Raw genomic sequence first — 24,112 nt, forward strand, 5'->3', positions numbered from 1 at the left:
AGTAGCTCCACTTCTGATCCAGCTCCCTGCTAATGGCCTGGGAAAGCTGCAGAGGATAACACATTTCTTTACTTACTCATCCACAGATACCCAAGTTAATCCCTTATTTTGGTTATTGTGAATAGTGCTACAATGAACATTGTCGCTCCCCCTCTTCGTGGAGGAACGACACAAGACCCTGAGCTGTTCTTTTGTCTGCTCGGCCCTCCCCGGGTTTGCTGCTGGTTCTTCCCGGGTTGGCTGCCATCCCTTCCACCTCCATGGAAGGGCGGTTCCCCCTGGCCACTTTCCCCACTTCCGCAGGGGAGTGGCACACCGCCGGCCGGCTCTCTCGGGGGCTGCACAGGTGTTCCCCTTAGATGTTCCTGGTGCATGCCGTCTCTCTCCTCCTTTATAGTCCTCTTCCACCAATCCCAACTCGGCCGCCCACACGCCGAGCACGCTGCTCTCCTCCAATCAGGAGCAAGTCCCACAGTCTATTGGCTGAACTGGAGGCAGCTGTGCAGAAGCTGTTCTCTTCTCTCCCAGCGCCATATCGTGGGAGAGCAGATGCATAGAATAAGTCTTAATTCCAGTAACAGTATAGTCCGAGTTGCTCCCCACAAACATGACTGAAATTACCTCTTTGATAGGATTTCATTTCCTTTAGATATATACTCAAAGGTGGGATAACTGGGTTACATGGTAGATCTATTTTTAGTCTTCTTGAGGAACCTCCATGCTGTTCTCCAAAATAGCTGTACTAATTTACATTCCCACCATCTGTGTGTAAGGATTCCCTTTCCTTCACATTCCCTCCAGTAATTTTATTTGAGAGGTAGAGGTAGAGGGAGAGACAAAGTTCTTCCATCCACTGGTTCACTCCCCAAAGGGCCACAATGGCTGGAATTGGACCAACTCAAAGCCAGGAGCTTCCTCTGGATATCCCACGTGGGCGCAGAAGGGGGCCCAAACACTTGGGCCATCTTCCACTGCTTTTCCAGGCCATAGCAGAGAGCTGGATTAGAAGAGCAGCAGCTAGGACACAAAACAGTGCCCACATGGGATGCCAGCACTGCAACAGGAAGCTTAGCCTACTGTGTCACAATGCCAGTCCTACCAGCAATTTTTTTAAAATCTTTTTCATAATAGTCGTTCTAACTGGAGTAAGATCATATCTCACTGTGTTGACTTGCATTTCCCTGATAGTTAATGATACTGAGAATTGTGTGTGTGCTGGCCATCTGTATCTCTCATTCAGAGGAATTTCTATTTAGATCTTTCCCCATTTATTAACTGGATTATTTGTTGTTGAGTTTTTACATTCCTGTATATTCTGGATACGAATCTTTGTCGGATGAACAGTTTGAAAATATTTTCTCCAGTTCTGTTTTTGTTGATTGCCTCATTTGGAGTACATATAATCCCATTTGTCTTGTTTTGCTTTAGTTGCCTGTGCTTTTGGGATCTTAATCAAAAAACTATCGCCTATACCGATATCTTAAGGTGTTTCACTTATGTTTCCTCCTAGCATTTTCACTGTTTCAGATCTTACATATATATCTTTGATCCATTTTGATTTTTGTAACGGGTGAGTGTGAGGGAAGGGGTCAAATTTCTTTTTCTTTTTTTTGACAGGCAGAGTGGACAGTGAGAGAGAGAGACAGAGAGAAAGGTCTTCCTTTGCCGTTGGTTCACCCTCCAATGGCTGCTACGGCCGGCGCGCTGCGTCCGGCGCACCACACTGATCCGATGGCAGGAGCCAGGTGCTTCTTCTGGTCTCCCATGGGGTGCAGGGCCCAAGCACCTGGGCCATCCTCCACTGCACCCCCGGGCCACAGCAGAGAGCTGGCCTGGAAGAGGGGCAACCGGGACAGAATCCGGTGCCCCGACCGGGACTAGAACACAGTGTGCCGGCGCTGCAAGGCGGAGGATTAGCCTAGTGAGCCGCGGCGCCAGCTCAAATTTCAATCTATATGGATACCCAGCTTTCCCAGAACAACTTACTGAAGAGATCACTCTTTTCCAGTGCTTATTTTTGGTGCCTTTGTGAAGAATCGCTTGGCTGCAGATGTGTGGATTCATTTCTGAGGTCTCTGACCTATTGGTCTATGTATCTGATTTTATGTCAGTACCATGCCATTTTTGTTACAACAGCTTTTATGTCTTGACATCAGGTATTGTGGTATCTCCAGCATTGTTCTTCTTGAAAAAGATTGCTTTGGCTTTTGGGGTCTTTTGTGTCTATACGAGATTATGCTTTGTCTAGTTCTGTGAAGAATGTCACTGGTATTTTGATGGCAATTTCTTTGAAAATGGCAAATTGCTGTTTATAGTTATTTATGGATTCTTCCAATCCCTGAATACAAGTCTTCCTTTTTGTTTATGCCTTCAATTTCTTTCATTAGTGTTGTGTTTCCTTCATTACAGAGATCTTTTACAACCTTAAATTTATTCCAAGGCATTGTATTTTATGTTCCACTATTACAAATAGGATTGCTCTTATAATTTTAGTAAATTTATTCTTGGTATATAAAATGCTGATTTGTGTGATTCTGCATTATGCAACTTTACTGAATTTCAGTTCTAGTGGCCTTTTGGTGGAGTCTATAGGTTTCTATATATAGAATCATGACTTTTGAAAACAAGGATAATTTTACTTCTTCCTATCCTACTTATATACCTTTTCTAATTTTTCTGGATAAAATTTCCAGTATTGTAATGAGTAACAGTTGTAAGAGTAGACATTTGGTTACAGAACTGAGAGGAAATGCTTTCAGCTTTTCCCTATTTAATATGATACTACCTGTGAGATTATCATATATAGCCTTTTATGTTTATGCATGCTACTTATCTAATTTGTTCAGTTTTTTTAATCATGAATGGATGTTGGATTTTATACATTTTATATATGACTATTAACATGATCATGCACTGTAGCCTTCTGTTGATGTATTAGGTTTACTGATTTATGTTAAATCATCTTTATAACCCTGGGCTAAATTCCATTTGATTATGGTGAATGATCTTTCTAATGTGCTGTTGACCTCATTTTGATAGAATTTTATTGAGGGCTTTGGCATCTAACTTCATCAAAGACACTAGCCTATAGTTTTTTGTTGTTGTTGTTGTGTTCCTGTTTTTGTGCTAGTCTTACAGAATGATATTGGAAGAGTTAACCCCATTTTTTTAAAAATAATTTGAGAAGAACTAGCATTCAGCAGTTAGGCCATCTGGTTCTGGGATTTTCTTCAGAGACTTTATTACTGATTCAACCTCATTATTATTATTGGTTTCTCCTGGTTTTCTATCTTCATGGTTCAATCATAGTTAAGATGTCTATGTTCATAAAGTAATCAAGTTTCCTAGGTTTTCCAGTTTATTGGCATATAGTTGTTCCTAGTAGTCCCTATTTGTCCTGAGTATCTCTGTGGTTATCAGCTGTAGTATCTTCCTTTTCATTTCTTATTTCATAGTCTAGCCAAAGGTTTATGAACACTTCAAAAAAAATCAACTCTTCATTTTGTTGAAAAGTTTTTGTCTCCATTTATTTCTGCTCTGATCTTTTTTTTTTCCTTTTAGTATCTTTAGATTTGGTTTGTTCTTGCTTTTCTAGGTCCGTGAGATTTACTATTAAATTAATCATATCTAAGTGTTAATTGCTATAAACTTTTCATTCAATACTGCTTTAGCTGTATCCTGTAAGTTTTAGAATGTTGTGCTTCAATCTTCATTTGTTTCAAGGAATTTGTAAATCTTTTGATTCCTTCCATTCAGAAGATTTCTTCATTCAGAATCCTGTTTTTCCGTCTCCATCTTATTTATATAATTCTTAAAGTTTCTTCTGCTATTGATTTCTAGCTTTGGTCTGCTGTTGTCATAAAAGATACATGTTATGACTGCAAATTTTTAATTTGTTGAGACGTGACCTACTATATCATCTATCCTAAAGGATCTTCCACATGCTGTTGAAAATAAGTACTCTAAAAAAAAAAAAAAAAAAAAAAAAGAAAATAAGTACTCTACAGCTGTTGAATGAACTGTTGTTAAATGTTAGGACCATTTGTTCTGCAGCACAGTTTAACTCTGAAGTTTGTTGATTTTTTTGTTGTTGGTTTTTAAAGATTTATTTGAAAGTGTTGTTGGTTTTTAAAGATTTATTTGAAAGTAAGAGTTTCAGAGAGGAACAGACTGTCCATCTGCAGATGGCCACAATGGCCAAGGTTGGGCCTGGCCAAAGCCAGGAGCCTCATCCAGGTCTCTCACGTAGGTGGCAAGAGCCCAAACACTTGAACCACTTTCCACTGCTTTTTCAAGTCATTAGCAGGAAATTGGATAGAAAGTGGAGCAGTTGCCCATAAGGGTTGCTGGCATCATACGTGGCGGCTTTACCTGCTACATCATGACATTGGCCCCCTTCATTGATTTCCTCTCTGCATGATCTGTGCATTGATGAAAATGAAGTTTTCTTCTATTACTGTATTGGAACTTCTCTCTCCCTTTAGATCTAATGTTTACTTTATAAGACTGAGCTGTGCCATTAGGTGCATACATATTATATATTCCTGTTGAATTTATCCCTTGATTCTATGGTGACCCAGTGTCTTTGTACAGTTTATCTGCTAAAAGCGTAACTCCTATTTGCTCACTTTTAGGTTCCCTTGCATGGAATATTTTTTTCCATCTTTAACCTTCAGTCTGTCTCTTTACTGGTGAAGTGAATTTCTTTAAGGCACCCTATCATTGGGAATCTTGTTTTTATACATTCAATAATCTTTCAATTGGGAAAATTTAGTTCATTTGCATTCATGGTTATTATTCATCAGTGGTATTGACTAATTCTGTCCTTTAAAAAATTCTTATATTTTGAATAGCCTTTGTGCTTTTTGCTATTCATCTTTGTGCTTTAGTGGTCTGCTATATTGATAAGGCGTGATTCTTCTGTTTCTTTTATTTCTGCTCTTCTAATTGGTTGTATCATGTTGCATTTTTTTCATGATGGTAATTATCTTTCTTTTGCATTTGTATGCAGGACTCTCCTAATCATCTTTTATAAAGTTGATATATAGTAATGAATCCCCTCAGTTTTTGCTTGTCTGAGAAAGCCTTTATTTCTCCTTCATTTAAGGATAGCTTTGCTAGGTATAGTATTCCTGACTGGGCAAATAACTTTTTAGATCATAATAAACAGTGTTGCTATAATTTTGAATTCTGTTTCTCACTTTTTAAACCATTTTTTAAAGGATTTTTATTTATTTGTTTGAAAGGCAGAGTTACAAAGAGGGAGGAAGGGGGGGAGAGAGAGAGAGGAGAAGAGTGGAGAGAGAGAGGTCTTCCATCCACTGGTTCACTCCCCAAATGGCCGCAACAGCTGGAGCTGACCTGATCCAAAGCCAGGAGCTTCTTCTGGATCTCCCATGGGGGTGCAGGGACCCAAAGACTTGGGCCATCTTTTACTGTTTTCCCAGGCCATAGCAGAGAGCTGGATCAGAGGTGAACAGCCAGGACTTAAATTGGTGCCTATATGGGATACTGGCACTGCAGGCAGTAGCTTTACACACTACACCATAGCGCCAGTCCCTGTTTTCTTACTTTTCAATCACTAGTTCAAAACATTATGTACAACTTAAGAGCTGTTTTATATCCTATATTATATTGTTTCAATATCCTTGATGGTATCACTCTTGATCACTTGAGGGGGTGACTATAGGTTTTGGGAAAAGTTTAGGAAACTACTCAGAGCAAAGTCTAATAATCAAACTACATATTAGATTCTGATATTATCATGAATAATTAAGTAATTAAACTTATCTGAGATTTGGGAACCAGCTCTTGGACCAAGTGGAAAAAAATGGGGACAGGCATTTGGCAGTGTGATTAAGATGTAGCTTGCAATGCCTGTATTCCATATCAGAGTGTCTGGTTCAAGTCCTACCTACACTTTCGAACCAGCTTCCTGTTAACATACACACTGGGGAGTAAGCAGACCATGGCTTAAGTGTGTGGGTCCCTGCAACTCACATGGAGAGGAGACCCATATGGAGTTCCTGGTCCTGGCTTTGGCCTGGACCAACCCTGGCTGTTGTGGGCATTTGGGGAGTAAATCAGCAGATGGAAGACATTTGTTTGTCTCTTTACCTTTCAAATAAAATGACAATAATTAAATTTTAAAAAATATCTGGACACTCTGAGAAACAGTGACTTGATCAGCTCTTGTCCTGACCGTTGATGCACAATGTAATACTTTATCCATTTTAGTATTTTCTTTGTTTTGTTCTATTACTATTGGTTAAACTCTGTGATTAACACACAGTTATTCTTAGGTGTTTAAATTTTAACTGAAAACTGATCCCTGTTAAATATAACAGTGGGAATAAGAGGGAGGAGATGTACAATTTGGGACATGCTTAATCGGACTTGCCCCAAATGGTGGACTTAGAATCGTGCCAGGGGATCCCAATACAATCCCATCAAGGTGGCATGTACCAATGCCATCTCACTAGTCCAAGTGATCAATTTCAGTTCACAATTGATCACACTGATAGGTCTAAGAGTTAAAAGGATCACACAAACAAGTCTAGTGTCTGCTAATACTAGCTGACAGAATCAAAAAGGGAGAGAACAATCCATCATGGGAAGTGGGATACACAGTAGACTCATAGAATGGCAGATGTCCTAAACAGCACTCTGGCCTCAGAATCAGCCCTTAAGGCATGCGGATCTGGCTGAAGAGCCCATGAGAGTATTTTAGGCATGGAAAGCCAAGACACCCTGGAAAAAAAAAAAAAAAAAAAATGGAAGATCTCTGCAAGTGAGATCCCAGTGAAAAGAACGGGGCCATCAAAGGAGGTGGTACCTTTCTCTGAAGGGAGGAGAGAACTTCCACTTTGACTATGACCCTGTCAGAATAAGATCGAAGTCGGCGAACTCAAAAGGCTTCCATAGCCTTGGCAACTCATGACTAGAGCCTAGGGAAATTACTGACGCCATAAACAAGAGTGTCAAATTGTTAACAACAGGAGTCACTGTGTACTTACTTCTCATGTGGGATCTGTCCTTAGTGTGTTGTCCAATGTGAAGTAATGCTATAACTAGTACTGAAATAGTATTTTATACTTTGTGTTTCTGTGTGGGTGCAAACTGATGAAATCTTTACTTAGTATATACTGAATTGATCTTCTGTATATAAAGATAATTGAAAATGAATCTTGATGTGAATGGAATGGGAGAGGGAGCGGGAGATGGGAGGGGTGTGAGTGGGAGGGAAATTATGGGGGGGGGGAGCCATTGTAATCTATTAACTGTACTTTGAAAATTTATATTTACTAAATAAAAAAAATATCTGGAGCCTCATGAGATAACATGCACTGTTATATCTGAGACAGCAAACTGAAACTGAAGAACTGAAGCTCTCTGAATATATGTAACATTTCTAACATAGGGATATGACCACAAACACCACAGAGTGGTCTGCAGAATAAAATGACAACATGCGTGAACAGTCTGGCACTGCATACAAGTGTCTTTACTTTCTCATACTTAAAAATCTTTAATGCCATTCCTCATTGCATAAGCATAAGCCTTTGTCATTATAATGAGATTATGTGTTTACAAAACGAATATATTTAAGTCAAATTTCAATTTGTATCTTCTAGACTCCCACACATATGATTAGCTATTTAGGGCACAGATCACACTGATCAGCCTTCTCAACTCCATGATGTTCAAGAAGTGATTAAGATATTGCCTGGGGTTGTGTAGGTATGAGTGATCATGAAGTGAAAAATCACTGTTAGTTTCTAGGAAACTTCAATTTTTATCTCGTCTTTATGTACAGTCTGGGCTACTGCATTAACTGAAGATGCATATAGAATGTTAAAATTTGGATTGTTACCTAAATGAGCTTTTACAACTTTCCATTTATACAACTTTTGTTTTTTATAAAGAAAAAAGTTTTTTCATTTGTATTATCAAAACGGCATGTGTCAACCTTACTATTTTCCACCAAAAAAAAAAAAAAGTACTACAGAAATACTAGTGAAGATTAAGTGATTTACTTATCATAATCCTTCATAAACCCAATCACATCACCACGGTCAGCTTAAGTACCCCTAAATGGATACCCAAATATCTTCTGTAACTCATACCGAAAGTTGCATTTCCATGTCTTAGCATGTGGGCAAACTAAAGGAACAGTATTTTCAAATACAATCAAATGTCTTTATGCTCACAATTAGAGAAGCCTGCATAAACAACAAAAAAGAAAATTTTAAATAAAATCTTGTAAGTCTGAAGTGGACCCTGAAGTGCATGCAGAAACATGAGTGTGCCTTCTGGGCAAGCACTGCTTCACGGCTAGCAGTCCTCAGGCTCAGAGAATTAAACTGGAGGCGAACATCTAATGACTGTGGAGCTTCCCAACACTTTGTGCCGCGAGTCTGGCAGCTGCATCACACTACAATTAACTGTCCTAAAAATACACAGGCAGAATATTCATGGAAGCTATCTTGCTGCTTCAAGTCCAACATTCTCATTTTTTTTTTAAAGTATTAGGTTAGTTTTTAAATATGGAAAACTGTCCAGAGTTACTGAAAAAATACAGACTCCAGCACTATTTATCGCCATGAAGCAATTTTTTAACTTAGGTTCAATTATTTCCTTTTTATGAGGCAGTATCCAAAGACATGGACATGCATGGCTAAGCCTGACCTTTGCTCTCCAGAAAAGAATCAGTGATGATAAAGCTCGAAATAGCCGGCGCCGCAGCTCACTAGGCCAATCCTCCACCTGTGGCGCCGGTACACCAGGTTCTAGTCCCGGTTGGGGCGCTGGATTCTGTCCCGGTTGCCCCTCTTCCAGGCCAGCTCTCTGCTGTGGCCCAGGAGTGCAGTGGAGGATGGCCCAAGTACTTGGGCCCTGCACCCCATGGGAGACCAGGAGGAAGCACCTGGCCCTGGCTTCGGATCAGCGCGGTGCGCTGGCCGCAGCGGCCATTGGAGGATGAACCAACGGCAAAGGAAGACCTTTCTCTCTGTCTCTCTGTCTCTCTCTCACTGTCCACTCTGCCCGTCAAAAAGAAAAAAAAAAAAGCTCAAAATAAGCACTTTCCCCAGCTACAGGGAACAGTAAAACAGGTCAAAGCACAGTCTCTTACTGACCATGATCTGCAAACTGGCTGATCAGATGCAAAATTCTGGGTTGGGTTTTACTTCAAAGAGAACTACAGATTGTAACAGGTTCTCAAAAGTTATTGTGGGTTTGCAAACATTTCTCAAAATTAAAAAGTTGGACTGAATAACTTCCTACAAATGTTACACATTCTAAATATTAAACTGACTTTGCATCTGCCCTTGTCTTTCCAGTAGGCACAAAGGGTAAGTGATGCTTTTATGAAACCTAATAAAATGTATAAGGTAATATTATCTATTACAAGTAGAAATTACTATCAGCAGGCATTCATAAGATGCAAAAATAATAGAAACACATCTAAAAGTTATCTATGACCCAAAGCAATTCATTAACTTTAAAAAGGATCTATTACAAGCAATCTCCCTGAACCAATTCTGAGAATGTCACAAAGTAGAAAGTCATTTGAACTCAATAAATACATGTAGTATACTCATGGGACTTCTACCATAGGGGCAAAGGTTAAAGCAAAACACCGAATGAATGCTAGGTTGTTCAGCTCAAGGTGACAAAGTACTGTAATGGAAACTACTCACTAAATTCTTTTCCCTACCAAGCACAACATTTTCAGGACTAGTTGGTCAGTTAACATTGCTCGGGGTAGAAAGCTGATGTATCCTTTTTTTCTTAAGCAAGCTTCCAGAATAAAGTGGCACTGATGGCAGTGCTAAGAGGAATGCAGCTGGGGGCTGGCACTGTGGTGTGGTGGGTAAAGCTGCCACCTCCAGTGCTGGCATCTCATGTGGGCGCCGGTTCAAGTCCCAGCTGCTCCACTTCCTATCCAGCTCTCTGCTATGGTCTGGGAAAGTGGGAGAAGATGGCCCAAGTCTTTGGGCCCCTGTACCCGCATGGGAGACCCAGAAGAAGCTCTTGGCTCCTGGCTTCAGATCAGCGCAGCTCCACCTGTTCTGGTCAATAGGGGAGTGAACTGGCAGATGGAAAATCTCTCTCTGCCTCTCCCCTCTGTAACTCTTACAAGTAAATAAAATCTTTATAAAAAAAAAAAAAAAAAGGCTGGGGCCGGTGCTGTGGCACAGCAGGTTAACACCAGGGCCTGAAGAACTGGCAACCCAAATGGGTGCCGGTTGAAGACCCGGCTGCTCCACTTCCCATCCAGCTCTCTGCTATGGCCTGGGATAGCAGTGGAAGATGGCTCAAGTCCTTGAGCCCCTGCACCTGCAGGAAGACCTGGAAGAAGCTCCTGGCTCCTGGCTTCGGATCGGCACAGCTCCAGCCACTGCGGCCAATTGGGGAGTGGACCATTGGATGGAAGACCTCTCTCTCTCTGCCTCTCTTCTGTGTAACTCTGACTTTCAAGTAAAAATAAGTAAATATTTAAAAAAAAAAAAAAAAGGAATGCAGGGGGCTTCACTTTAAACAGGGAATTTCACAGATGTGCATTCTTCCATACAAATCAAATGCATGCCCTGTACCTAGCTGTCACAGCTAATCCACTTTAAAGTCTCTCCCAACCAAAGAAACAACGGGGCACAGGCCCATGACTTTGCCAATTGGGACAACTTTTTGTCTATGATTCTGATAGCACCTCTCAAGCCTGAAAATACTTCTAGGAATCTACCTCTAAGGAATCATCTAACACATGTCAAAATCTACACACAGTAAGATGATCAGAGGATAAAAGGAAAAACTGGATGCAACTCAAATATCCACAGGTTAAATAAATTACACTATCTAGCACACACATTATTCAGCATTCAAGCGTGAAATATGATCAGTTAACATGGAAGAGTATAATTAATAAGCAAAAAAGGCAGGATATACAATTACACATAAAAGCCATGGAACATAAACTATTTGTACTTACATATTAAGTTGCATCAACAAAACTTTTAATAGTGATTTCCTTTGAGTGGAGTTGAGGAAAAATGGAAGATGAGAAAAGACTTACTCTTTGCATTTCTGAACTGTTTGAATTTTTCCAATGGAAATGCACTTGTTTACTTGGTAGTTTTCTCAAAAAAAGAAAAAGAAAACCTAAAAACATAGGTATGTAAATATGGACCAGAATACTCAATTATAAAAATAGCATTAAAGTGGAAGGATTATATAGCATTTCTATAATTTCTAAAGTTTTTGCAATGTAGTATTTCTTAATTTCTTAAACTATAACTAAACTATATCCAAGGGTCTTCTTTTTGTAAAGCGTGTAATCATTCTTTAACTTTATTTTTCAGAGCCTACTTAAGCTACAGTTTTACAACACAATCTATTGTTACACACATAAGAACTTTCTCGAAATTCCATATTTACCAGTTATTTGGGGCCAGTGCCATAGCAGAGAACCAGATCAGATGTGGAGCAACCAGGACTCGAACTGGTGCCCGAATGGGATGTTGGTGCCTCAGACACCTGTTAACCCAATGTAAAGCAGTGAAGGATGGCCCAAGCGCTTGGGCCCCTGCACCCACAAGGGAGACCCTAAAGAAGCTCCTGGCTTCAGACAGGCCTAGCTCCAGCCACTGTGGCCATTTAGGGAGTGACCCAGCAGATGGATTCTCTAACTCTGCCCTTCAAATAAAAAAATCTAAAAAAAATTTACTAGTGAGGCTGGCAGTGTGGTGTAGTGATAAGGCTGCCATCTGCAGTGCTGGCATCCCATGTGGGCACCAGTTCGAGTCCTAGCTGCTATATTTATGATGCAGCTCTCTGCTAATGGCCTGGGAAAACAGAAGATGGCTCAAGTCCTTGGGCCCCTACACCCATGTAAGAGACCCAGAGGAATGCAGCTCTGGCTGTTGCGGCCATCTGGGAAGCAACCAGTGGATGGAAGACTGTCTCCTCTGCCTTTCAAAAGAAAAAAATTAACTAGTTATTTGTCCTGTCCCTCACTGTTGTTTCTGAAGCCTCAGAGTCGCAAGGCTTCTTCCATGAGGAGAGCAGAGACCAGAATCTCACTTCTAAATATGCATTCTAACTTCATCACTGGCTGCCTGAATCTGAATGGGATACATGACCTCTCCTTGCATCAATTTCCAGGGAACTGTTAATACCTAACCCTGAAGGCTGTTTTGAGGATTAAGACTAGTGGTACAAAGTACTGATGTAATATCTGGTATGGTAAACTATTAGTTACCTATTAGTTAACCAAGCTGTAAGCTATTATTTTAACTACTGTAAAATATATATGTAGCAAACTATACATTTTAACATATTATGATCAACAAAAAGTACATTTGTAAGAAAAATGAAAATACACCTTATGTGTCAATTTGAAAGTGTGAGGCAGGCATTTAGACTGGTGGTTAAGATACTGGACAGGAAGCCCATATCTCACATCAGAGCCTGTGTCTGACTCCTGGCTCTAGCTTCCAACTCTGGCTTCCTGCTAATGGAGACCCTTATAGGCATCAGGAGATGGCTCAAGTAACTGAATTCCTGACATGCACATGGGAGACCTGGATTGGGTCCCTGGCTCCTGGCTTTGGCCCCGACATGGGGCTCTTGTGGCTGCTGGGGGAGTACAACATAGGACAGGAGCTTTCTCTCTTCCTCTTCCTCTTTCTCTACCTCTCACAAAAAATCATTGATAGCATGTGAATTTGTTTACATATTCATCCTAACCCAATCTTTATATTCCCTGAATCACTACAGTTTCAAGAGAATGGTAGAAAAGGAGTTCGCAGTGATGTCATTTTATCTCACCTACACTTGATATTGCACAATTCACTGTGAGCTAAAATAGTTTCTCTTGAACATCTTTTCTAATCTGAAACTGCAGTAACTAGTGAGAAGGTTTTACTGTTTTCCTCTGGTTTTCCATTTAAAGGGAGAACATAACATTGGAAGTTGGGATGTCCCCTTCTTTCTTCCCACATCTCAGATCACTCTTTGAAAAGAAAGGGTCACCAAATCAAAACCAAGGATCAAGCCCCTGCCTACCCTATTTATTAACTCAAGGTTCATCTTTTTGGATTAAGAATCAAAGAAACCAATATTTTCCCCCCCTTTCTATAGTTGTACTTCCTGCTGCATTGAATATTCTCACTGGTTGCTCTTAATTTGTTGATTCCCAGTTGGAATCAATTTTCCATTTTTTGAGGTAGATCAGGACTACCCACATTTCAGAGCTATGAATTCTCCAGTAAGACAAGATAGAGTTGCCTGGATTTTACTGCTGACAAAAAGAAACCTGTTTTGGCAACACTGAAAATTAACTCCTGATACCGCCCTTATCAGGGAAAAACTACTATTAGGATTAACTGAACAGTAGGAAGTATTTATGAATACTTATCTCCCATTTAATTTTTACATAGCAATTTTTGAGAGGAGGCTGGTTTACATAAGTGCATATACAGTTAGGTCATTTCATAGACATGAACCTTCACTAGACAATGTAATTCCAGGCAAGTACAAGATAAATATTGTTTATGTTGTGGCATCCGGGAGATAAACCTTTTAGAGAGTGAAGATGGAAACCTTCACACGCGCTGAGATGGATGATAAAGCAGAGGCTCTCACGAGGGGCTGCCAGGTCCCCCAGCAAGGACCCTGCATGTGGGCATCCCAAGCCTGGCAGTGGGCCCAAAGTCTGGAAGTGTTTTACCCCCAGTGCATCAACTGCAAGCAATTTGAGTCTGCTTTGCCTCTGCCCATGACAAGAATCAACTTGTTCCAAAATTCCACAAAATTGTTTCTTTTATGTTAAAACTCTGCTGTTTCTGGGAAAGCTAAAAGCTAGAATTTTTTACACATGTGGACAAATGCTATTTTGGGGCCTTTCAGTTCCTTTAAACAAAGACATTTTAAAGAAATCTTTCTGTAGTTTATTATAAAGAAAAGTCACCCTGATTTTCAAAAAATTTAAAGAGTATATCTTGGTTTCTATATGATCTCTTAAAAGCTCAAGAAGGATCAAGTTATACATTGAATTCAAATGAATTGCAAGTTAAAAGAAAATTACTGAAGAGGAAAAATGTCATGACTTCTCTTTACAGACCATTTTTCTAATCAATCCATCTATAAACAAAGTTTGTATATATATATATATATGTATTTTTAAATAACCATGATGTCACTTTTAAGTAGTAAGTATTGAAAACTGACAAGTGTAAGTAATGGCTCTTTATTTTTCACTTTAAATACATGTAAAGCCATCTGGGGTATCTTTAATACCACAGGAAGCAGTGCTACTCAACAATGAGGACAGAGAATGAAATCTGAAGCGAAGAATAACCATGGCAAAGAATAACCATGGCATCATCAATTAGGTAACAAGTGGACAGACAGGCTAGGAGAGCACCTGTAAGTTCTGAAGTAGTGCAGCATGCGGCCCAAAAACAAAGTTAGTATTCAAAGAAGCAGCCTCTCCTTTTGAATCATCTTGCTTACTCTCAACCAGGATTTCTGAATCTCATACTATTAACATTTTGGACCCCAAAGTATCCTGTTGTGGTTGTTCTGCACACTGTAGGATGGTGAGCAGCATCCTTGGCTTCTACCCACAAGATGCCAATAGAATTGCTACCCCTAATTCCAACATTCAAAAAATGATTTGGACATTGCCATATGTCCCCTAGGAGTAGAATCACTCCTGGTTGAGAACCATGGCTCTACACCAAAGAAAATCTGAGAGCTAGCATGAATAAAATCCTAAAATTATTTTATTTGAAGTGATTTTATAAACAGACACAAGAGTTAGCTGCACAAAGCAAGTCAGACCTTCTAAGTGAAGTCATCCATTTTTCAGGACACGAAAATCCAAGGAACACAGTTTTAACAACATCCTTGAAAATGCTGCTGGCACTTGACACACATCGTCTCTTCAAGCAGGAAAGCTATCATGCCAACATAAGGCGCCCTGGTTATCTTAAAACTCTAGAATAGGTATCATGAGGGGGTGAACTTCCAAACTGATTTAATCTCTAATCTGTATAAAATCAGATTAATTTAAAATGAAAACAACAAATCTGAGTAGGAAGTAACCAGAGAAAGCAACCTGGAATTTTGTGCAGAGACAACTCATTAATAGATTTTTTTTTTTTTTTGACAGGCAGAGTTAGAGAGAGAGACAAAGAGAAAGGTCTTCCTTCCATTGGTTCACCCCCAAAATGGCTGCCACAGCCAGAGCTACACCGATCCAAAGCCAGGAGCCAGGTGCTTCCTCCTGGTCTCCCATGCGGGTACAGGGCCCAAGGACCTGGGCTATCCTGCATTGCCTTCCCGGGCCACAGCACAGAGCTGGACTGGAAGAGGAGCAACTGATGGCAGGAGCCAGGTACTTATCCTGGTCTCCCATGTGGGTGCAGGGCCCAAGCACTTGGGCCATCCTCCACTGCACTCCCTGGCCACAGCAGAGAGCTGGCCTGGAAGAGGGGCAACCGGGACAGAATCTGGCGCCCCAACCGGGACTAGAACCCAGTGTGCCGGCGCCGCAAGGCGGATGATTAGCCTAGTGAGCAGCAGCGCAGGCCTCTTTACACTTGTAAAAGCTATCAACCAAAAACTGACTTGAAGTTTTGAATAGTAAGACCACACAGAGTACAAAGTTAAATCAGCTCCAAGAATTTTAAAGATACTTGCCACTCTGGAAAAGGCAGTATCCAAAGCTGTGCCTGTCAAAAGTAAAATAGGTAATTTTTCCAATAAATGTTATTTAAAATTTAAAACTTTTCTTTGCACCTGGAAAATGTTTGTTTATAAGGCATAAATAGTGACAGTGATACTTCTAACATTTTACCAAAATTTCAAGAATTAACTCATAATGTGTTTGAATTTCTAATATCACATCAAGTGAGATCAATCATGTTTTCTTAGTTTTTTGTTTTTGAACAAACAAGTAGTGGAAATCAGAAATCCTGTTTCCTTCTTAGTTTTTCAAAAACTTCTTATTCTACTAGATTTCATGCAAAATTGAAAACATACTACACTGTTTTTTTGCAAGTTTTATTTATTTATTTGAAAGTCAGAATTATACAGAGAGGCAGAGAGAGGTGGGGAAAGAGGCGGGGAGAGGCGGGGAGAGAGAGCGAGAGCGAGAGGTGGGGAGAGAGAGAGAGGCGGGGAGAGAGGGGGGAGAGAGGCGGAGAGAGCGAGAGCGAGAGCGAGAGCGAGAGCGAGAGCGAGAGAGAGAGAGAGAGGTGGGGAGAGAGAGAGGCGGGGAGAGAGAGAGGCGGGGAGAGAGAGAGAGAGGCGGGGAGAGAAAGAGGCGGAGAGAGCGAGAGTGAGAGAGAGGCGGAGAGAGAGAGAGGCGGAGGGAGGGAGGGAGGGAGGGGGAGGGAGAGAGAGGGAGGGGGAGGGTGAGGGCGAGATTGAGAGATTTTCTATCTGCTGTTTCACTCCCCAACTGGCTGCAACTGCAGGAGCTGCAATGATCCAAAGCCAGGAGCCAGGAGCTTCTTCTGGATCTCTTACATGGGTGCAGGGGCACAAGGACTTGGGCCACCTTCCACTGCTTTCCCAGGCCATACCAGAGAGCTGATCAGAAGTGGATCAGCTGGGACTTGAATCAGTGCCCAAATGGGATGCTGGCACTGCAGGCAGTGGCTTTACTGGCTACGCCACAGCGCCAGGCCGCCCCTTTTTTGCTTTTTCCATTTAATATTCTCTAATGCCTTTAAATATTCTCCCAAATGTAATTCTCAATGGCTAGTATATCATGTGAATACATGTTAGGGTTATTTAGCTGTTTTCTTATTTAGGAATTTTAAACTGTTTTTAATCTTTCTGCTTTTATGCAAAGAAGAAAATAAGTTTAATGTGTTTGCTTCTGAGGTTATTTGGGATCAATTCCTAAAGTTAACTTTCTGGTTTGAGTAACAGACACATATGTTTTGTTATATATATTAACAAATGGCTTTCTATTAAACTCAGGAACTTTACATTTGTAATATCATTTGAGAATGCCAATTCACAACATATTTAAAGAAGTGAACATTTTCTCTTTTAAAACTGTCATTTAATATTAAAAATATCACTGCTTAATTCACATTTTATTAGTGAGATTGAACACTTTCAAATGTGTACTATTTATAATTCTGCATTTCAGATTGTCTGTTTAGACATTTATCCATTTTTCTATTGTAGAGTTTCTTTTGTGTGAAATTCTAACTCACTGATAAATTATATAAATTATGTAAAATATAAATATTACAACTCACTACGCTCACTTAACATCCAGAAATGTTTCATTTTTACACTCAACCAACATTTCCCCTCTACTTGCTCCCTCAGAAAATCCTTTCCCAGTTCAATGTAACTACTGATATATTTACTTTTAGCTCTGTTGTTTCCTTTTGACATCCATATTTTCAAAACACATGGAATTTATTTTTGGTACAGCATAAGAATGATGATTTAATAGAGAACTCATTAATATTTCCAAAATTTCCCTTTTTTTTCCCCAATTAACTTTTAAAATCACTTTGTTAGGTCTTTAAAAAAATCACTGAGGTTTCCATTAAAACAATTAAACTATAAATAGAATCCAGGAAGAATATCCAGAAGCATGCCAAAGACTGGGGCTACAGGCACCCTAGTCCTTGGACCCAATCATCATAATACTCCCAGTGTCATCCATTTAGCAGTACACTGGCTTTCATTTAAGAAAATTTGGAGTATATTAAAAAATCTTCTTCCATTTTTATTACTAAATCTCCAATGGATTTCATTTTTATCAATGTCTTTGCAATATCTTTATGATCCACCATACATGAGCTATTCTTATGCTTTACTCTATGGATCTCACATTCAAAAGATGTTTAATACAAATTACTATATCCTTTAGTTATTGACATAAGTCCTCCTCATCACAGTGTATTATTCTGAAAATACTGATGACTTTGAGGTGCTTGTGCATTATCTGACATTTTTTATTTCTAGTCTTGAGCCTTTTTGAAGATAATTTTTTGGGAGATAACTACAAAAATTGAAATGGTTACTAAAATAAGCTTTTAAACATTTTCCTTGAATATCATTTATTTGGAGATTCTGAAATTTGTATTCTAATTTAAGATCTCATCTTCATTTACTGTTTATGTGCCTTTTTTTCTAATCTGGCATACTGAGATTTTCACTTTTCCTTTGGTTAGGCATCTATACTTCTGTCTTCCCTGTGTCTATCAAGAACAACTATTTGATGTATCAAATCTTTTTTCCTATGTCCTATTTTCCATTACTTGCACAGTGAATCTTAGGTGGTTTGTGTTCTTATGTGATTAACTCAGCTGGACCAAGTGTCTATTTCATGCATTCTGTGAACTTCTCTGGGGGCAGGCTGCTATGAAGCTTATACCTTCAAATCATTAACTTAGAAAAGTCACTCTAATCTCATATAAAATATATTTAATATATAAAAAATTACATATAAAATATAAAATAAAAATAATCTACCAGAAACTTTAGAATATATGTATAAAATTTTGCTAATGTTTCAGAAAACACACTAGTAACCAGATCTGATCTTAGAAAATTAGAAAGTACTTTGATTGTGCTTTTCTAGAAGTCACTGCCTCAGCACTTAGAGTTCTGAGAATGAATCATACTAAGAGTCAAACACTTCAAAATTAATTATGTTACAGGAGAGAAACAAAAAGCGATGGAGAAACAAATCCAATGTTAGAAACTATCATCTTTAATACAATGTAAATACAAACAATTTAACCTTATATGGAAACTGAAGAATGCACCTTAGAAACCAAATGTCTATCTTTAGGAATGATAACCTAATGTGGCAAAATGGAATATTTATGTAACTGCTATTCCTGTGCTCTTGCAATTTACTCATTTTTTCAAGTCCATCAGAGTCCCTGATATATTGTTACCATAATTCGACTTACATTTCCTAAGCAATTCATGTTCATTTTTAATAAATGACTAATTAGCTCTACTCTTCCCTATAACTTATATGGACCTTAAGTGTACTATTGTTTGAAATGCATTTTCCATATTTTGCATAAGTAGAGAGGAAAGGTGTTTCTGAAAATGTCAAACACCTTTAATTTTCACTCGTGAAACCCAACGCATAGTGACTTTACTAATCAAGTTATTCTTAAACAGACACTATCCCATTCAATAAAGGACAGACCATTCTTTGATTTACACTTTTCCTCTCGGCAATTTACATTTCTCCCTTCCAGTGACCAAAAGAAGACTAGGATGGACTTCTCTGTATTTGCCTTTAAGGTATTTGGAAAATGTAAGCCGGTTCCATTTTTCACAATGAAGGCCAATACATGCTCACACATGCACACACATCACGAGCAAGACTACTGGAACTACAGCCAGCAGACCACTCTATTTCTGTTGCTGAGGGTGCACCTGCTGAAATGGGGGCTAGAAGCCTCTTACCTGCTTCCCATCCAGGGTACAGAGCCTCTTGACCACTCCTGAGTCTAGTTTAATGGCTTCGGTGATATCTGTTAAGACTTGTTCAAAGGAATGAGCAGTCTTTTTATTCAGAAGGATCCGCACGGCTTTTCTCGGCTTCACTCCACTTCGAATCACAGTCACTAATTTAGGTTTGATGAAATCTTTACTTTCTTTCACTTCACTTTTCACAGAGGCAGCAGCGGCCAAGGTCCGAGTTGTCCCACCCTTGATGTTCACAGACCAGTTTGGGTTAACATTTTTGGTGTAATCAACTTTACGAAATGGCTCATTGGATGCACACACATAACTCTCACCTAAAAAGCAAAAATTGATTTTATTAGCATGACTATCCCACCACAGAAGTATTTTGTCTGCAGAACAGAAGTTGGAGACCCCTTAAGTGAACGCCTAAGTATAGCGGGTTCTCTGAAAAGGACGCGTACCCTTTTCCTTTGGAATTATCCCATGATCCTTTCTTTTAAATAGCATGCCACTTCATATTCACAGACTAACATGGGTTATAGGGTGAAAAGCAGTGGATCAAACATCAGAGTGAGGTTCAGGTTTTACCCTGACCCAGTGTATCACCCTTTGTTTTGTAGTATCACTGGCTATAAAGTGAAGCAGCCAGGTCAACTGAATTCTAAAGTACCTCCTAGTTTCAAAAGCCTCAACTAGTTTAGTAAAAACACCTAAGTCTGTTAAAAGTAATTATATCACAAAATGATATGCTTACATAAAGAAATGAAAATACTTTCTCCTAATGATAAATTTCAGTCCTAACAAGGAACAATCACTATATCCTTACACAGATAACTAAATCATACTCAAATGTAGGATCATTCAATTAATTCAAAAATGAGGGAAGAGTTTTAGCACTGAAAGAAACATACCTCAGGCATTCTTAACTAATGTAAAGTTAAAATGACTCCGAAGTTCAAATAGATAATTTTTTAAAATATCTACTTAAATGAGAAAGGATATGAAGTAGTTACAATTATTTGTTCATTACTCCTAAAGCCTTTTGCTTAATTTCTATTACATATAAAATAAAAGCCATCCTCTCCACCAACTGGTTTATCAATTCAGATTCCCTATTTTTTTTTTTTTTACTCAAGAAACTCAGAAGTCAATCCATTATATCAGTCTTGACTTTTTGACATACAAGATAAAGGGATTACACTCTAAGATTTTTAAGATATCTTTTCAAAAAGAATCCATTAGATTTCCACCAATTCAGTATGATATTCATTCTAATGTAGTAGTTATATGAACCTTAAATGTTATAAATGCTTAAAATAAACATAACCAAAATAGTGAAAAGGAATTCCTAAGACAAATCTATTATTATATTTAACTGTTATCTTAAAATCCTGGTTAATGGAGAAATTTAGCGACTCCCAAAGGCACATGAATAATTCAGTAACAGATCAGGCATACAAAAAGGAATTAAAAAAAAGAAAGAGCAATGTCTTCTATTTAAAGGTATAATTAGGGCACTGCCCAAGATAACCAGGGAACCAATCCCAGGCTTTCACGATTCTATAACACTACTCTGAAATACAATCCCAAGCAGCAGTTAGAGATTTTTCATCTTTGTAGGTTTATGTAAATAATATTTCACTCCATTGTCATCTAGGAAAAACAGTATGTAATTTCAGAAATAGATAAATAATAGAATTCATTATATGTATGTATTAATGGGCAAAACTAATCAATTATTTTTCCTATTAATTGTACAGAGAAGGGAATTCTCATATCAAAAAACTCTTCCTGTTTTATCTACAATAAAATGTAATTGTATATTCTATAATAGACAAAATCTTAGCAAGAAAAGTGATTTTTATTAAGGGCAGGAATAAGTCAGCTGGGAGAAAGCCTAATATAAAGAGGAAAAAAAGACAATGCATAAATAAGAGCAAATTGAAATAAAATATATTAGATTTCCTTGATCAATTAGTCCCTGCATAGCTGACACATTAACCAGGAGGTCTTTTTTTTTGCTCCTTGAGTTCAGATTTTAAGAATGAAAATCAGTAATGGAAGGCCCTTAATTTGCAGGCAATTATACTTAAATTCCCATCAGAAGGGGGGAGGTAGGTGTAGCAAAGTATCATTATATTCTTAGAATTGTATGAACTACATTAAATCTGCTCTTTATATTAAAAAGTTAAGACTCTCCATCTCTCTCCCCCTTCTTCCCTCAAAACATTTCTGTTAAAAACATGTCTACCAGTTACATAATAAATTTGTCAAGTAGTTTCAAAACAGGTTGGCAAATGATTAGAAGACAGAGCTTCATTCACTTCCTTGCACCCGTGGTAGACAAACAGTAGTTCTGTTAAGCCTGGACTCCTTAAAACATGCACTGAGTACCTCCCAAATACCAATTCTCATACAAGGTGCTGACATCCTATCAGACCTACTAGGGCATCTTTGGCATCCAACACTTCAGCACATAGGTTCAGGATATGGTTTTGGGATCAGACCACTGTTTCTAAGGGTACATAAAACTCTAAAGCTGTCACACACTGATGACAACAATCCCTACAATACCCATGCTAGCTCCTTCAAACAATCTTCTAATCATAATTTTGTCACTTACATAGATTTGCCTATGGGCAGAAAATACGCTGACAAAATAACTAAGGATGTCAGTTCCTGGGCAGTTACAGCTCTGGATGTCAAGAGTGACTACAGTTACCAATGAATTCTACTTCAAAGTTGCTAAAGGAGAGGATTTCAAATGCTCCCAACACATCAAAATGATGAATGTCTGAGGTGATGGAAATGCTAGTATCCTGATTTGATCATTTCCTATTGTGTGTCTGTATCAAAATATCACATAACAAATAACTCTAAGTTATTATGTCAATTAAAATTAAATAAAGTTGTATTTCTGGCAAAAAAAAAAATAGAAGATTTGTTACTTCCCTGCCCATTTGTAGCCTTCCCCTTGCTCCACGGTGCAGAGCAACATCTCCTCCCAAATGACTCAGCCAGACACCTCTGTTTTCATCCTTCACCCTTCCGGCTTCCCTCCCCACCACATCTGACTTGAAGTTCTGTCCACCCTGTCTTGTCAACAGTTCTGAAAATGTCCCTCCTCTCTGCCCCCACCACCACCCACACACCTCCTGGATCAACACAAGCATCTTCTGTTTTCTGCTCATTCCCCAGAAATTAGAGTTTTCCTAATGGCAAGACGTTTTATGCTACTAACAAGGCTGAAAAAGTACATCCTAATGGAATGAGTCCTGGCATGCCGATACTGATAAAGCACACACTGCATTAGGAGGACAAACACACACACACTGGAGGGGGAACAGGAGAAAAGGAAGGGGGAATAAAGAGATGGATCTCTCTCCTATCAGCTACTGTACTCCCCAGATGTCTACAACAGCCAGGGCTAGGCCAGACTGAAGCCAGGAGACAGGGACTCAATCTGGGTCTTCCATTTTGCCAAATACATGTTAAAAAATGCACTCAAGGGGGCTGGCACAGTGGTGCACTAGGTTAATCCTCCACCTGCGGTGCTGGCATCCCATATGGGCACCGGGTTCTAGTCCCAATTACTCCTCTTCCAGTCCAGCTCTCTGCTGTGGCCTGGGAAAGCAGTGGAGGATGGCCCAAGTGCCTGGGTCCCTGCACCCACATGGGAGACCAGGAAGAGGCACCCAGCTCCTGGCTTTGGATCAGCGTAGTTCCAGCTGTAGTGACCATTTGGCGGGTGAACCAACGGAAGGAAGACCTTTCTCTCTCTGTCTGTAACTATCTGTCAAATAAATAAATCTAAAAAAAAAAGCACAAAAAAAGGATAAAAGGATAAAAACTCATTACAAAACTAGAGTTAAATAGGATATAAATATGTGTATCATATTTGCCTATGTATTTTTTTCCACATATACAGTTGTATGAAAAATAAAGCAGTGTCTGAAGTCTGGAACTGCTGTGATTTTCAGTTAAACATAAATGTTGATACAAGCTGGTCTCACACTCAGACCACCTTCTTCTCCAATTGGGATAATCCATAGATTATCAAGTGAAGTCACTCAGACTAAGATAAAGTGACACTGAAACAAGGTGGCTGTGCAACCCACCATACCAAACATCCCTCTCTTGCACTAAATGGGTGATTGCCACTCTTTTTATTTAAACCTATTATAGCTTCCCTCTAGTCTCCCCTCCCTAAAATAAGATTCACAGAAATAATCACCTCATAGAATTGTCCTGCCATCTGATGGCACCCAGTACAAAGTGTGTCTCTGCTCCTTAGATCATCCCTGAAACCACCCTAACAAACTCGGATCCTATGAGAGGTTCTAACACCATCTTACTAAAATGTCCCATAGCACCCTATGATGAGCATTCTTCCTCACTGAAGTGAAAAAAAAAAAAGACCAGTTTGTTCAACTACAGGTCTGTGTGTGCCTGGTGGCTTTTGGTTCATTCACCTGCTCCCACACCTTCCTATGAGTGTGTGTGTGTGTGTGTCCCTATCTCCAATACTCTGATCATAACATTGAAAATGCTGATCACATGAATACTTACTACTACATTCATGCTTTGTATTGAAACAGGTTGGATATATGTGTACAATGGTTGTTTGACTTAACCGTTT

General features: G+C 39.2%; 1 protein-coding gene across 6 annotated transcripts in view; it reads right to left on the reverse strand.

The window, feature by feature from the left end:
* DCLK2 (doublecortin like kinase 2) overlaps nt 1-24,112 on the reverse strand; it is a 184,034-nt gene that overhangs the window by 131,841 nt on the left and 28,081 nt on the right. For all 6 annotated transcript variants that reach the window (XR_518609.4, XR_001794771.3, XM_002716906.5 and 3 more), the window contains exon 2: nt 19,471-19,805. Coding sequence is in view for 4 of the 6 variants with exons in the window: in XM_002716906.5 (XP_002716952.1) it covers nt 19,471-19,805 (335 nt within the window). In the remaining 2 variants the exon portion in view is untranslated. The remainder of the gene's footprint in view (nt 1-19,470; nt 19,806-24,112) is intronic.

This window comes from Oryctolagus cuniculus, chromosome 8 (genome assembly GCF_964237555.1).
Source record: "Oryctolagus cuniculus chromosome 8, mOryCun1.1, whole genome shotgun sequence".
In the NCBI taxonomy this organism is placed as follows: domain Eukaryota; kingdom Metazoa; phylum Chordata; class Mammalia; order Lagomorpha; family Leporidae; genus Oryctolagus; species Oryctolagus cuniculus.